General features: G+C 38.5%; 2 protein-coding genes across 2 annotated transcripts; one reads left to right on the forward strand and one right to left on the reverse strand.

Moving 5' to 3' along the window:
* Positions 1-54: 54 nt before the first annotated feature.
* On the forward strand, positions 55-8,833 carry LOC131171341 (uncharacterized; the record flags this gene model as incomplete). Its single annotated transcript, XM_058131192.1, has 3 exons — positions 55-244; positions 7,598-7,758; positions 8,067-8,833. Coding segments are annotated over 3 exons (909 nt in total), but the record flags the coding sequence as incomplete, so codon positions are not given.
* Positions 8,834-8,994: 161 nt separating this feature from the next.
* Positions 8,995-12,548, reverse strand: LOC131171340 (multiple C2 domain and transmembrane region protein 6-like). Its single transcript, XM_058131191.1, has one exon. The coding sequence runs from the start codon at positions 12,238-12,240 to the stop codon at positions 9,190-9,192; it is 3,051 nt and encodes a 1,016-aa protein (XP_057987174.1). The 5' UTR covers positions 12,241-12,548; the 3' UTR covers positions 8,995-9,189.
* Positions 12,549-12,817: the final 269 nt, after the last annotated feature.

Consider the following 12,817-nt stretch of genomic DNA (forward strand, 5'->3'; position numbering starts at 1 on the left):
ATAATAAATATTTTTTAATAACTTATAACTTAAGAATCCAGAAGCTAATAAAATTTGGAGGTTTCGTTTACAACATTAACTGTGCAGAAGTATTTCAGTTTCAGTTGGGTAGTTCTTGAGGAGAATGACACAGATTTCTTGGGTTTATCAGGTGAAACAGATGATGATTTTGCTCAAACTGTCAATCTTGTTGCGGAGTACAAATTCCCTCAAGTTCACATATCACAGTTCTATCCTAGACCAGGTTTGCTGTTGACAACTTTGAATCATAGAAATATAATACTTGGCCATTTTTTATCCTCTCTCTCTCTCTCTCTCTCTCTCTCTCTCCCCCCACACCCCCCCCAAAAAAAAAAAAAAATCCTTAATACCTCCTCCCGTCTTTTCTCTTTATTATTATTATTATTATTAGATCTCAGGTTAAATTGTGATGTATTGATGTACATAAAACCAATAACAAATTGCTTGCCTATCACGAAAGCTCATGATCGCCCTATGCATATTAGAAAATTAAATACCAAATTTTTTTCTTTGTGAATTTATGATGGTATGTTAACTCCGCATAAGTAGTTTGTGCTTAACCGGTCTCAAACCCGGATAAAGGAAGAGGGTTGCGGTAGGTGACAACCAGCGTAAAAATTTCGTCACACCCTATGATATCGATTCAAATGATATAAACGTTGGAGCGTTCTCTACTTACGACACGCTACATCGGAGCCCGGATGTAGTGAGAAATATGTAATGGTGTAAGGCATTCACCGAAAGTGACTCGCCATGCCATGCCGGCGCCTGGGTGTGGTGTTAAATGAGCAAGGGTTCTCACATCATGGACGGGTGTGGGTAAAGAAATTAGTCTATAGGACAAATAGTGAAACAGAACACAAGATAGGCATAGAGAACAATAGAAGATATCATAGAAAGAGATCAATTAAGAATGAACAGGATAGGAGGAGAATCAGGGTTGGTACTTAGAATGTTGGATCACTTACAGGAAAATTAATGGAGCTTGTGGATACCTTGGAAAGAAGAAGGGTGAATATTGCTTGCATTTTGGAGACTAAATGGGTAGGAGAGAAAAGCAAGGAAGTGGGTAATTCAGGGTACAAACTGTGGTTTACCAGAAAGGAGAGAAACAAGAACGGAGTGGGCATAATCATAGACAGAATATTGAAAGATACTGTAATAGCTATGAAAAGAGTAGGAGATAGAATTATACTAGTAAAGCTAGTACTAGAAGGAGAAACAATAAATGTAGTTAGTGCTTATGCCCCACAAATAGGACTAGATAGTGAGAGTAAACAAAGGTTTTGGGAAGATATGAATGATCTAATGCAAAGCATACCGAATGAAGAGAATGTTTTTATCGGTGGAAATTTGAATGGTCATGTAGGAAGTGATAGGCAAGGTTATGAGAATGTTCATAGAGATTTTGGTTTTAGCAGCCGAAATGAGGAGGGAAAAAGCATCCTAGATTTTGCTATGGCATACGACCTAATACTAGCAAATACTTTATAAAAAGAGAGTCACATTTAGTAAATTTTAAAAGTGGGCAACATAGAAACCAAATTGACTTTCTCTTAACCAGGAAGACAAATAGAGCTCTATGCAAGGATTGCAAGGTCACTCCAGGAGAGATTTTAACAAGTCAACATCGGTTAGTGGTCTTGGATGTCAAGTTTAGGAACAATTCAAGTAAGGTTAGAAGAAATAGTGTAACTCGAACAAAGTGGTGGGAATTGAAAAGAGTAAAGCAAGTGAAGTTCAAAAATGAGCTTCTCGAGTCCGAAGCATGAAAGCTGAATGTGGATACAGATGGCATCAAAGATTAGAGAAGTAGCTAGAAAAGTACTTGGAGAGTCTAGAGGACATGGACCACCCTCAAAAGAGAGATAGTGGTGGAATGAGGAAGTACAAAAGGCAGTGAAGAGAAAGAGAGAATGGTATAAGAAATTACCTAAGTGTGATAATAATGAGGCATATGAACAGTACAAGATAGTAAAGAAATAGGCAAAAAAGGCAGTTAGTCAAGCAAGAGTGCAGGCTTTTGAAAAGTTATATGAGAAACTTGGAACTAAAGAAGGGGAGAAAGATATTTATAGATTAGCAAGGAAGAGAGAAAAGAAATGTCAAGATCTCAATCAAGTTAGGTGCATTAAGGATAAAGAAGGAAAAGTGTTGGTAAAAGATGAGAACATTAAAGAAAAATGGAGAAATTATTTTGATGATCTCTTTAACAATAGTCAAAGTGGTAATAGCGTGAATATAGACTACAGAGCAATAGAAAAGAATGTGAATTATACTAGAAGGATTAGATCTTTAGAAGTAAAGGAAGTACTTAAGAGAATGAAAGTGGGTAAAACCTGTGGACCCGATGGAATACCAATTGAAATGTGAAAGTGTTTGGGAGATATGGGAGTGGCATGGTTAACTACATTGTTTAATAAAATTCTAAACTCAAAGAAAATGCCTGATGAATGAAGGAGGAGTATTTTAGTACCTATTTTTAAAAATAAGGGAGACATACAGAGTTGCTCAAACTACATGGGAATTAAACTCATGAGCCATGCTATGAAGTTGTGGGAGAGAGTTGTGGAACATCGACTACGTCATGACACTTCTATCTCTCCCAATCAATTTGGCTTTATGCCCGGTCGTTCAACTATGGAAGCGATCTTTCTCATTAGAAGTTTGATGGAGAAATATAGAGATGTGAAAAAAGATCTACACATGGTTTTTATTGATTTGGAGAAGGCTTATGATAGAGTTCCAAGAGATGTCTTATGGAGAGTGTTAGAACAAAAGAGGGTATCTATTAGGTACATATAAGTGTTGAAAGATATGTATGAAGAAGCAACTACTATTGTGTGCACAGTGGGAGGGGACACAAGAGATTTTTTCATCTCAATTGGATTACACCAAGGTTCAGCTGTAAGCCATTACCTTTTTACATTAGTTCTAGATGAATTGACAAAACACATACAAGAGAGTATCCCTTGGTGCATGATGTTTGCAGATGATATAGTTCTGATAGATAAAACGCGAGAATGAGTCAATAGAAAGTTGGAGCTTTGGAGAAGTACTCTAGAGTCAAAGGGTAGAACGAAAATAGAATACATGCATTGCAAGTTCAGTGAAGGCCGAACTGATGATAGGGAATGAGTTAGTTTGGATGGAGTAGTACTGCCCCAAAGTAATCACTTTAAATATCTCGGCTCAACCCTTTTAGTAGATGGGAGATGTGAGGAGGATGTTAGTCATAAGATTAAAGCATGATGGTTGAAGTGGAGAAGTGCCACGAAAGTTTTATGTGATTGCAAAATTCCCAATAAGTTGAAAAGAAAATTTTGCCTTACAGCCATACGACCGGTCATACTATATGGTAGTGAGTGATGGGCACTGAAGGAGTCGTATATGTCGAAGATAAGAATTACGGAGATGAGAATGTTAAGGTGGATGAGTGGTCATACTAGACTAGATAAAGTCCGTAATGAGAGTATTAGAGAAAATGTAAGAGTGGTGCCAATTGAGGATAAGTTGAGAGAAGATTGAGGTGGTTTGGTAATGTGAAGCGTAGACATACGGAGGCTCCAGTTAGACAAGTAGAGCACATTAGGTTAGAAGATAGAAAGAAAAAAAGGGATAGACCTAAACTGACTTAGAGAAGAGTAATACAACATGATGTAGAAGCATTACACATTTTCGAGGATTTAACCCAAAATCGTTTAGAATGGAGAAAGAGAATCTATATAGCCGACCTCAAATTCTTGGGATAAAGGCTTAATTGAGTTTAATTGAGTTTAGTTGAGTTGAATTTATGATGATATGTTTTGTCAAGACAATAAGTCCAATACTTTCCTTTTATTGTTGAACGTGAGTAATAAATAAAATTAAGAAGCATTTCTTGTCATTTGGAGAGAAATAGAATGGGAAGAAATTCATTATTCTGTCTTCTCTATTACTTGGCCACTTGTGGGTTGCTGGAAAAGAATTTTGACTTCAAAAATCCTTCACCCAGTGTATATATATATTTGAGAATACGGAAGGTTGACACAGTGCTGCTAGCAGGCTTGGTTTCTTGACTGGTTTTGAGTTGATTTTAAAGCTAGGAATGGTTTAAGAACTCAGATATACAATTAAGGATGAATTTGGGTGGCTGAAATCTGCGGTTATTTGCGGAATTTCATATTTGGTTGCTATGAAAAATAAAGAATTAAAGATTCTATGATCTATGCTTAGAATTCCTCAGGCATCACACCTAAGATTGAAATGATCACCCAACACAAGGGGCAAAAATTGCTAGAATTTTTATTGATTGAAACTTAATGATAAAGCATTACAATTTGAGCATTTATAGACTCAAAATAACCCTATACCTTTCAGATATTGGACTCTCAAAAATAATCTTATTCCTATAAAGGGCATGGAGTCCTGAAGAAAACTAAGAGGATTAATGTTATTCTAAACCAATAAGTACTTGAAAATAAAAAGAAATGAAGACTCCTGAAGACATCTGGAGAGCCTTTACAGTAAAGCTTGAAATTGCAAATACTCCTGCTTCCTTAAAAAAGAATACTTGAACATGATTACTTAAGGCCTAGGCAAGTTGTCAGCTTAGTTTATCATCATTAGATGTGCCACAGAAGTGCTTGGCCGTTAGAGCCACCTTTGGCACACCTTTTGTGAGCATGTTGCCATTTTGCTGCATCAACTGTTCGGTCAGATTGGCCTTTCCAAATCTGGGTTGAAACTTTTCCCCTTGTTTTAGATTGTGCCTAATGTTCTCTATTAGGCAGATCCTAAAAAGATAAAGCATTCCAATGTTTATAAATATAAATTGGTCTCATATCCTCAACTGCCAATAGTATCATCTTTAAGATAAAATCTCAACCAATCAAGAAAAACATCAACATGAATGCATTTCTATCTGATTTACCATACTCTAGCAAACAAAAAAATACAAGGCAGTTCAATTTAATATCACAAGGATAGCATATCAAGGAGAAAAGCAAAATTCCCAATTCAAAAAATAGCTAGGTAATCAAATTGAGGCAGGAGGACATAGCAAAATTAGGAGAGATTAATGCGGTTAGAGGTGAGGTGAGACCTAAGCAGATAGCAAGCCTACCCACAAAAGTCATGAAAATCTATTTATATGAACACCAGAAAACTATTGAAAGTAAGAATCCACAAAAAATCACCATCAAAGCCTGCAAAATAGAGAGAGAACTGTAAGTACTAGACGTGGTGGGGAGCTGAGGTTGTTGAATAGTGGTGGGGCTAATGAAATGTGTTGGTTTGGTGAAGTAGCAGAAGTAGTACAATAGACTGGAGATTGTAGAGGACAATAGAATCAAGGCAACTAGAATTGATAGAATTAATGTCCATTTGTGTTGCCTTCAATTGGTATGTCTAAAGTTGATTTCAAAATTTTAACACCCAAAACCTACCCATCTCAAAGTCAGGTCAGGTTGCTTGCTTTCAGCTTGTGACCATTTCACTTGGCAATAAGGATGTATCACTTCATATGAAACTTATGTTCATTAGAAGCACAATGGTAGTACTATAAAGCCCGCTTAGAAATGTCAGAAGGTAGCAACAAATGGCAAATCTGCCATTGTGCTTCAGTTGGGTGTCACAACGTAGATCCCCATTGAACTTCAAGACTATTATGTCATGGTCTCAAAGTCAGGTCAGGTTGGTTGCTTTCAGCTTTTGAACATTGCACTTGAAAATAAGGATGTATCACTTCATATGAAAGCGCAATGGTAGTACTCCCACTTAGAAATGTCGAGGGGTAGTAATGCATGGCAAACCCACCATCATGCTTTAGTTGGTTGTCCCAACCTAAATCCCCATTGAATTTCAAGACTAGTATGTCATGCAGTTTTCAACTGTACTCAATATTATATGTATGTTTCTACCATAGTTATCAAAGGCGTGCCTAAGGTGCAGGATGCACCAGGCGCTGGCCTTGGTGCCTCTGGTTGCTGAAGGCAGGATATGTGCCTTAGACTCGTGCACCTGGCACAAGGTGCAAGGCATACCCAGGCATGCCTCAGGCACATTTTAACCCATCTACCTTTTTTTTCAGTTTTAGGGCAGTCCAAAGCCGCTCTCAGTCTCATTGCCATCCATAAAAGAAAGAAGAAGAAGTGATTTTTTTTTTCTTGTTTTCCATTCCTCCTTTTCTCCTCTCTCCCCACCCAATTGGGATTGTTTTTCTGTGATTCTTTCTTGTTCTTTTCTTTCCTTTTCCATTTCTGCTCCTTATACTCTTTCTCTCTCTCTCTCTCTCCTCCGTTGGAAAGTCTGAGCCCCCTTTTTTCTCTCTTCCCTTTCTTGCCCACTTGCACTAACCTCTACCCTTTGCTGGAACTCAATTTTTTTTCTTCCTTCTCCCTTTCCTCCTTTTTCTTTGGTTTATTTGATGCTGCAGCTGGTTTGTTTATTGCCAATTGTTGTTGGTTTATTTGCTGATTTGCCATTTGTTTACTGATCTGTTGCTGGTTTATTTGTTGTAGAGTGCAAATTGCTCTTTAATTTACTGATTTGTTTTCATAGATATCTAGCGAGATTGTGAGAATAAAATAAACAAATGATTAAAATAAAAATTAAAACCAAAGGAGATAATTCATAAAGACCCTGTTTTCAAATTTCTTGATAAATTTTAGTTCTCTTAATTAAGTGAATGTTCAATTTATTGAAAGTGGTTAATTTGTTGTATATTCAATTTTTTCTTGGTGATTAATTTGTTTACGTAAGATTTATGCTATGGAAATTGTTAAAATTTTCAAGTTGTTTAGATAGAATTAATTTCTGCATTTTTTCCTGAAGGTTGAGTACTAGTTTCTTAAATATGTTATGAAGTGATATTGATTTTTTTTATAAAAAACTATTTTTTGCGCCTCGCCTCACTCAAGTGCACGGCTTGCGCCCAAGATTGCAAGATCCATTATCGCTCCTTATGGCTTTAGTGTCTTGCGCTTTTAATAACTATGGCTTCCCCTATCCTTTTTTACATGGTATTCTGTGGGATTTTATGTCTGTCAGATTTGCCAAGTACTCAATTCTTAACCATGGAGGCCATATTATTGAAGTTCCCAATTTTTTTGAACCGTGCTGTAGGACAAGATGAATGTTTTACTGAAACATGCCTTTTTATCTCATTGTGTATTATATACATAAAGTTCATAAATGGATCAAGTCATAGCAGATCAAGGATGCTGCTTCCCTCCTCAAGAATGGGCATATCACCGTTGGGCACATTTCTTGTCTGTTTCTCTATCTCGGGCACACATCTTCGTTGTTCATGTGTTTTAAATTTTGCTTTAGCAGTTTGCGTGCAATATAGGTGGTATCATATAGCTTTGATTTGATGTCTGGAGAAACTTTTGACTTCCAGTTGCTGCTAAAAATTTATAACATGATTAATGACTATGATGATGTGTTAGCTGCAACATCCTTTTTGTTCTGAAAATGTGTAATTTTATAAATTAATATATGATAATGTGTTAGCTGTGGCACCATTTAACTGAACCTGGTGAATTGCAGAGATTTCTTATACTAATGTCATCATGTATCTTCTCTCTGAATCCAGGGACACCTGCTGCCAGGATGAAGAAAGTCCCAAGTAACATAGTGAAGAAAAGGAGCCGTGAATTGACTTCCGTTTTTGAAGCTTTCACTCCATATAATGGAATGGAGGGTAGAGTGGAAAGAATATGGATAACTGAAATAGCAACTGATGGAATTCACTTGGTGAGTCTGTCCTGCATCTAACCAAACTCATTGCCTTTAGATTCAGTTATGTCATATGGTTCTGTATTAAAAATGAGCATCTCATTTTTCTCCTTCATTTATGTTTTATGTCCCATTTAAAAGAGGATTCCCTGCTTCCCAAAATTCTTTTATCACTTGTCAGCAAAAATAGAATGGAGAAAGAATTTGCATTTATGATTTTGAAATATGTTGGTTCAAATCCTTAAAATTTTCTCTGACAACGTAAAAGAGCTTTATGTAGAAACCCAATATTTCTATTTCTAACTGCCTATTTCTTATTTGCAAAGGTTGGCCATACAAAGGCATATGTTCAGGTGCTTGTAGTTGCTCCAGAAAGCATGCTGGGTGCTTCAGCTATTGTTAAGATAACATCTGTCGGAAGGTGGTCTGTTTTTGGAGAAGTGATTCAGGCTCTCAACCAAATGGATGGAAAAACAGTTTCCGCTGAAAAATTGCCTGGTGAGGACAAATGTTCTCCCTGCTCCGAGCCATGTGAAACTTGTGCTTGTGCAAAGGAATCAGAGCCTTGTGATTGTGGACCAGAAAGCTGTGGAGGACAGAATGCTTTGGAAGAAAGTGCCATTCCACAGAATGATATGCTACTGGATGATCGAAATAGAAGAAATCTGATTGGTTGGTTTTTAAGAAAGCGGAAAAATCAAATGCCCAGGAAGTTAGAGAATGGGATTGCTGTGGGATCCATGAAAAAGCAAGAATGGATCGGAGGAAACTCAAGTACGTGGAGCATTGTCGGTAGGGCTCTTGTAGGAGGCATGCTTGTCAGCTTATTGTCAGTTGTAGCTCTATTAATACATCTTAGTTTTAGGACTATTTCATCGAAGTGAATTAGTTATTTTGTATTTTACTCATCCATTTTTGAAGGGGGCTCTTCATGGAAGATTAAAAACATGCGATGAGATTTTGGTAGTAAAACAGATTCTGAAAAGTTGTATTTTCTTTCGACTTTTCCAGCATGATTGTGCTTTCGATGCAGCTTTTTAGAATTGTATATTGTAATCTTTCTGCTTCTCCTGCAGTGATTATTTTAGTTAAATACGGCACCTTGTTCTTTCAAATTCAGTGCAATTCTATGCACACTTTACGTCCATTGCTTTTATCAGCCTTATATTTTGTAAAATGCACAAATATGGTTGCTCAGCAATATTACAGAATATGAAATAAATAAACCAAAAGAATGGTGGGGTTCCGTGCAAGAGATTCGAAAGGGCAGGATATGCATATTTTGCTAAAGTGAGATTCTTTTGCAGGTTGGTGCGGGATGGAGGCAGCCACTGTTACTTTGCTTTTTTGTCGTCTGCTGCTATGATACTGACAGATATTTATTTACTTATTCACCTGTCCTTGACAGTAATTAAGTAAATGAATGGTTTATTGACAATAATTTCCACGTCATAGTAGCATATCTGATTTGGATGGCAATCTCTTGAAGAAATTGACAGGTACTGAGGGCATCTTCCTCCTGAACCTAGGATGTCTAAGCAAGTATAGTCCAACCAGTACAGCAACAACCTGGAATGGAGTAACGTAAATGAACACAGCCCAGATCAATGAAAAGATTATGAAGATGGCTGTAGCCCTTGGATCTCGCCAACTCAGAATTGCTTGAGCTCTTTCCCCTTGGCTGGCCAAATCCCCCACCACTGTCTGTACTCTGCCTGCGACACTTCTCAGCCTATCATATCTCATCCTTACAATATCAGCTGGTCGTGTAGTTGGGAAAGTGTCGAATTCCTCATCTAGCTCATCCGGGTGCACTTTGTCAGCATGCGAAAGCCGAATATCCATGTGAGGTGGGTGTCTTGGCCTGCACCTATAGTTCCATAACCCAATCACAAACAGGTAAAGGAAGATTGTGGGAAGTATCAACTCTGGATAGCAAACCAGTATCAAGAACAATACATGAACCAGACAGGTTGTTACTGGGTTTCTCCACGTGCATATGTCATTGAACCATTGACAGACAGATGCAACCCCGGTAAGCAATTTCATTATGCGGCCAAAATTTGCTTTGCTTCTTCTCAAACTCCACATATGGTAATCCACATCCAACATATACTCCACAGTTTCACGTCTCAGCGGTGGCTCTGCTCTTGCGAGCCTTGCTGCGACTATCAACATTGCCTGGTGGCGGAGCCAATCAATGTGCCTTACAGAAATTGGTTGGAGATAGTGCATTTTGGGAAGCAATGGCTTGCCATATTGAGTCACCATATTAACCCAAGCTGTGCAGGTAAACCTCAATGCCAATTGAATTTCCCCATGCTTCTTTAATCCAGAGGGTTGAAGAAGCAGCAGAGGATAGTAATGTGTATATATACGATCAGTTTCTAAAGTCGAAAGACGAATTCTCACCTTCCCAATTCTCTGATCTCTTACATCCTCCTTGCTTCCATTAATGTGGAAATTGTCAAAAACACCAATAGTGATCACAGTGCAAGGATCATGAACATCCCAAGTATACTGCTCGTTCCAACGAGGATGCAGGTTATCAATAAGTGTTCTGGTTCGAACCCACTTGTTGCCGTACTTAGCCACACAGTATGGATCAGTAGTCCTACCCTCCTTGCTCTTCATGGGCAGCAAATTTCTTGCACTAATAATCCCAAGTTCAAGAATTCCAATTCTTTCCTTCCTCAAGAACTTGGACGATGGCTGGAGATCGCTGCTAAAATGTGTAGATTCATCAAGAACATGATAACCTGTGTCTAAGCAGAGACACAATAAAATCTTGCTAGAAAATTTTTCTTTCTTCTTCTCTCCTTCCTCTGCTAGTGAAGGCTTGAAGAGACTGAACCAGCGTGGTTCTGGGAGTTTAGCAATCTCTCTTCTTGATGGGACGTCTCTAACTGGTAGTATCACCCTTCCCATGATCTCATCCTTGCCAGGACCAACCCTGTCCTCGACAGTCACAATTATAAAATCCTCAAAAGGCTCAGACGCCACAAACATAAACTCTTCATTCCAAATTGGATTGATGGTTCGCATCGGTGAAGGTTTAGTGACCCTTATCTGATTCCCAAGCTGAACCTTAACATAAACATCCGGTGCTCTACCCTTTTCCGAGGGGAAAAGATCTTGAGCTTCAATGACATGAACTCGAAGGTAATACAGTTTCGGCGAAAAATACACCGTGGATCTTGTATTGGCCAGGTTTGTTTGACCAATGTCGTGAGCATCACTGTGCCATGCCTCAGGAAATGATTCATCAGCTTGTGTTCCCATCCAAACTGCAAGCATAGTTTCCCCTTTATTAATCTTATCACCCTTCCTGTCTTCCAATTTATACCATTGAGGAGCCAAAGGACTATCCGGCGGGACGCGAAGAGGGACTTCTGATAGATCAATAAGCAATCTACCCACAAAATCATCCTTGACAATATCCTTGTCCTTCACAGTAACTTCAAGCAAATTTGCCTGTAATCTATCCTTCGAGAAAGCAAAAATTTGATTCCAAACTGGGTTTTGGTTCTTCTCCAAGTGTTTAGTCCTTCCTTTATAATTCCCTAGCTTCACTTCCACATATGGATCAAGACTCCCAGAAACATCCTTGGCAGGAAGATCTCTAGCCTTCACCACATTCACATACAAGTAATGCATCTGCTCCACCAAATCATAAGTACTCGCCGTCTTGTCCCCTGCTCTGTATCGCATGAGAGCAGCCACGGGTGGACGAGTCTCCACCAATACAAATTCTGGGTTCGGCTTGGGTATTTGCATATGCATTACGGTAGGTGGCCCTGCTTGAGCATAATTAGTTCTTGCCTCCACTTTAGGTGCCTTCTCCTTCATAAGGTGAGTCTCCAACCCGAACCCAGAAGACATAGGAGGAGGATGAGCAGAAGCGGGAGTGCCACTAGGTGCAGTCCCTATAGAGTGAAAAGTTCTCGCTTCTTTTTCTTTCTTCTTCTTGGTCTTCTTCTCACCAGCCATAAAATCTTTTTCAAGCTTGTTGTTATTGATTTCTTGGAGAGGGGTGCCTTCAGTCTTAATACTGGCAGCATTTGGTGGTCGAGTAGGAGGAGGATAATAATTCCCATCATGAACTGCATAAATCTTGAGAGCTATATCACCTTTGATATGTGAAAAAAGGCCATGCTTCTCAAGCGGGCATCGCTGGACACTAGCCTCAGACTCAGATAAAGGGACAGAGACACCAGCGATTCTAACACGACCAAGAAAATTCTTGTCACGACAAGCTTGATCACCTTTTCGATCATGGTAAAGAACAACCTCAATGGTCTTGTTAGGGAGATCTCTGAGATCGTTCACAGTGAAAACAAGTTTCTCATTCCAATAAGGATTGAGGTCTTTGGGCTTGGTTTGAGTTCTTTGTCGTTGGTCATCAAAATTCACTTGCACAAAAGGATTAGGAGAGCCTTGGCCATCTTTTGGCAAGAGGTCACTTGCATCAAGAACTTCAACTACTAGTTTGCTGGACATGATTGGTGGGATATGGGGGAGGAGGAGGAGGCTTGAAGAACTAATAGGGAGCTAGAAATAAAATCAAGAGAAGAAGGTGATCATGTGGGGGTGGGTAGTGAAAGAGTGGGATTGAAGAAGAAGACAGAAATGGTGGTATGAGGAAGAGAGAAAGAGAGGTGGTGGAAAGAATAGAGAGCGAGTGAAGATGAGGCAGTGATTTTGGAGTATGAAGACAGATACATGTGCAAGACAAGAAGAGAGAGAAATGTTACTTTAGAGGTGTGAATGAGGTGGACACCAAAGTCATGTACATCTTTGATACAAGGAGATTCTGATGGGTACATGTGTTACTGTGAGGAAGAGAGAAAGGAAGAGGTGTGTTTTCTTTTGCAATTATAATGTGGAGTTTGATAGATAATTGCATTTTATTTTTTTTATAAATAAATAAATATATAAATTTTATTACCTCTATTTATATGAACAATTTATAAATTAATTGAGTATATGTGATTTAACTTAATACCCAATTGTAGAGAGAAACAACATTGATAGAGAGAATACTTAGATGGCAAGAGAAGAATAGAATGCGAAATTA

This window comes from Hevea brasiliensis, chromosome 12 (genome assembly GCF_030052815.1).
Source record: "Hevea brasiliensis isolate MT/VB/25A 57/8 chromosome 12, ASM3005281v1, whole genome shotgun sequence".
Taxonomy (NCBI): domain Eukaryota; kingdom Viridiplantae; phylum Streptophyta; class Magnoliopsida; order Malpighiales; family Euphorbiaceae; genus Hevea; species Hevea brasiliensis.